The 3,488-nt window shown below is 27.7% G+C and overlaps 2 protein-coding genes across 2 annotated transcripts in view; one reads left to right on the top strand and one right to left on the bottom strand.

Annotated features, from left to right (window-relative positions):
• The window catches only part of LOC108572293 (hydroxysteroid dehydrogenase-like protein 2), a 2,105-nt gene extending 1,902 nt beyond the window's left edge, over positions 1-203 (bottom strand). Inside the window, exon 1 of the mRNA XM_017934492.1 lies at positions 127-203. Within this exon, the coding sequence (XP_017789981.1) occupies positions 127-140 (14 nt within the window). The 5' untranslated portion in view covers positions 141-203. The remainder of the gene's footprint in view (positions 1-126) is intronic.
• A 568-nt stretch (positions 204-771) lies between these two features.
• On the top strand, positions 772-2,847 carry LOC108572292 (asparagine synthetase domain-containing protein 1). Its single transcript, XM_017934491.1, has 5 exons — positions 772-834; positions 910-1,110; positions 1,202-2,122; positions 2,195-2,607; positions 2,673-2,847. The coding sequence occupies exons 1-5, from the start codon at positions 772-774 to the stop codon at positions 2,845-2,847; spliced, it is 1,773 nt and encodes a 590-aa protein (XP_017789980.1).
• The last annotated feature ends 641 nt before the right edge of the window (positions 2,848-3,488 follow it).

Here is a 3,488-nt window from a genome sequence, read left to right on the forward strand (position 1 = left end):
AAAATATTTACGTTTATAATTTTTTTCTCTTGGTATAATTGTTAAGAGAAAAGGAAAATAAAAAGTTTGTACTTTTAAGTGATTTTCTTGACCATTTTAAAAACATGTAATATTTATAATACATACCCAGTATTGATCATATTGCTAGTAGATTAAAAAACTGTCATAAACTATAAAAACAACTATTTAATTCTTTGACTACTTATTTAAGCCAAAGCAATAATAGTTAAACAAAATGTACTCAAAAAAAAAGATAATATCACTTTGAATGATAAAGTCAATGAACATCAACAGTTCAATGTCCAATTTGCGAATTGTATTAATTATTTTTACACTAAGAATTCTACCTTTGACAACATGGCGAAAATTTACGTGGAATAATGAATAACAGTAAAATTAATATCTTAATTTAATTCGTGTAAATTTAATTTTTACTTTAATTTTTAAATGTCGAAAGTAGGATAAAAATTAAAAAATTTCTTAAACGAAATTATATATATGTACAAGTATGTTTAAATAAAGTGTAAAGAAATATATTCATTAAAGTTTTAATGTAGTAAATTACATATTCTATAATTTCGTTGCCATCGCTCACAATTTCAGTCAATGGTAGTAATAAGAAATCTAAAGAATATATTACATATACACGAGAAAATGAAATTTTATAAGATTTCATTATATTGATTGAATAGTTAGTTATACACGCGCTGAATTAAGTACTTTATTTGTAAAATATTTGTGAATCAGGGTTATGTTTGTACCGGTACAACAATGTGTGGGATATTCTGTCACATTTCACAAAACCATGAAAATAATAAGGAAACTTCACAGGAGGTATTATTATTTTAAATATATGGAAAGGAAATTTAAACTAGTAAATTATAGAAAGATCTAACATTATTTTCTCAGTGGAATGTTTGCAAGAATTTAATAGCTGCTCGTGGTCCTGATAAGGTAGAAGAAAAATTTGAAAATTTAACTCAGAATTGGTTTGGACACTTTGTTGGTTCTGTATTATGGATGCAAGGTTCCAATTTAACAGAACAACCTGCTTTAGATTCTACTGGTAATATTCTCCTTTGGAATGGAGATATATTTTTAGGAAATTTGGTAAATATTTTATATTATGCTGAGTATATTAAGTGCATTACAATTTTTTATGTATCGTAATGTTATGAAATGGTCATGTTACTTGTTTTAGGCTCGTGATAATATATGTGACACTGATGTTTTATTAAATGCTTTGGAATCATCATCAAATGTTATACCAGTATTTCAAGAGATACAAGGCCCATATAGTTTTGTATATTTTCAAAAATCCACTAATATTTTGTATTTTGGCAGAGATATTATAGGAAGACATAGTTTACTTTTAAAAGTGAGCAATGACCAAGATGTTTTAACTTTAACATCAGTTGCCACTAAAGAAATAAACAGAATTATAGAAGTTCCAGCAATTGGAATTTTTGCTGTGAACTTAGCTAATTCAAGAATAAATCTTGCATGCCACCCATGGAGAGAGCCAGACTTGAGATTTACAGATATTATTGAAGCAGTGGAGACACAGTTGGGTGTAGATATTGACATTAAAGATACTATATTAGAATCAGACACATCAACATGTCTCCATCTGCATCCAAATATTAAAGATTTGGAATATTTAGAGAATAGCCCTTATTTTGAGGATTGCCATAGAACATTGGAATATTTGTTAGAAAATGAAGACATACAGGAAAGAGTAGATCATTTATTACAGCTTCTTTACAAAGCTGTAGAAGTTAGAATAAAGAAGCAGCCAAAATTTTGTAAATCATGTATTAAATTGGTATTAAATGGAGAAAATATTGTATGCAATCATGCAAAAATAGGAATATTATTTTCTGGTGGTTTGGACTCTGCTATTTTAACACTAATTGCTGATAAATATATACCACAACATGAACCTATTGATTTATTCAATGTTTCATTTGAAAAATCAATTAACACGTCTAAAAGGCCTAATACAAATAATGGAAAACAAGGTATAGAGGACAGATATGATGTTCCTGATAGAAAAACTGGAAAGCAAACGTTTATGGAACTTTCGAATATTTGCCCAAATCGTAAATGGAATTTTATAGAAGTATATAAATTTAAATATTTTTATACAATTTGCATATATAAGAAACGTTTTAATAATATGTAATTATTTCAGGTAAACGTCAGTCAAATAGAACTACAAACATATCGTTCCTCGCGAATTAGTAATTTACTATATCCACTTTGTACTATATTAGACGAAAGCTTAGGTTGTGCTGTGTGGTTTGCAAGTCGTGCAAAAGGTATAATCAATTCAAGTACTAATATTTATGAATCCCCATGTAGAGTACTTCTCTTAGGCATGGGAGCAGATGAATTATTTGGTGGATATATGAGACACAGGACAATATTAAGACATAAAGGTTGGGATGCTTTGACACAAGAATTAAATATTGAATTATCTAGAATCTCTGAAAGAAATTTAGGTCGAGATGATCGTATTGTATCTGATCATGGAAGGCAATCTAGACTGCCATATTTGGATGAGAACATAGTAGAATATGTTCAGAAGTTGAAACCATGGGAAAGGTAAATCGAGTAATAGAAAATGAATAAAATAAAACAAAAAATCAATATTATCCAACTATTTGTAGGTGTTATCCAACAGATAAAATGCCATCAGGTTTAGGAGATAAATTACTTTTACGTTTGGTGGCATGTAAACTTGGTTTCCAACACACTGCCAATTTTCCTAAACGAGCCTTTCAGTTTGGATCTCGAATTGCTAATGGTAAAGAGAATGCTAAAGATATATCGGATCGTTTGTGAAAAAAATGGTATGCGTGTTTCTTTTTAGGCGTTAACAAATTTAAATAGTTAAATACAAAATTATTTATTCCATATGTTTCAGACCTTTTTTTAATATGAAACAAGTTTTGAAATTGTCATGTATATGTATTTATAGAGCTTTTATATTTTGAAATTATTAAAATAATAATGCTTGTATATAATTACATTCAATAAATCGTGCATGTAAAAATTGTTTGTAATTGAAATGGGCATTGAGAGGTTTCTAACATGCAATGCAAAATTAGTGCCTCAAGTGAAAAAAATTTAATGACTTGTTTCTAAACATGTGTATGATAGTTCTGAAAAGTTTCAAGAACAGAACTATACAAGTATAAAAGACCAAAAAGAATAAAGCTATAATGTTTCAATGTTTCATTTGCTTACTGAATCAGTCAATTATATCTTTTTGAATTTATTACAATCTACCTCAAAAGTATGCCTACTTCTTGCAAGCTGTGATATCATGTATATGTTGCAGCTCTTGTATATTTTTTACTTGAATTTAGTGTGTGTTTGTCTTTTGCAAATATATTATTCTTAACGAAAATGTAAACAAATTTTTTTACAATATGTGAAAATAAAATAAAACATTTTAATAAAAAATTTTGCTTTATTTATTT

Source organism: Habropoda laboriosa, unplaced genomic scaffold, assembly GCF_001263275.1.
Source record: "Habropoda laboriosa isolate 0110345459 unplaced genomic scaffold, ASM126327v1 scaffold65, whole genome shotgun sequence".
Classification (NCBI taxonomy): Eukaryota; Metazoa; Arthropoda; class Insecta; order Hymenoptera; family Apidae; genus Habropoda; species Habropoda laboriosa.

Coding starts and splice junctions, on each gene's coding strand:
- LOC108572292 (XM_017934491.1), top strand. CDS start 772: ATGTGTGGGATATTCTGTCACATTTCACAAAACCATGAAAATAATAAG. Junction 1,111..1,201: donor ATATATTTTTAGGAAATTTG/GTAAATATTTTA, acceptor TACTTGTTTTAG/GCTCGTGATAATATATGTGA. Junction 2,123..2,194: donor GTAAATGGAATTTTATAGAA/GTATATAAATTT, acceptor TAATTATTTCAG/GTAAACGTCAGTCAAATAGA.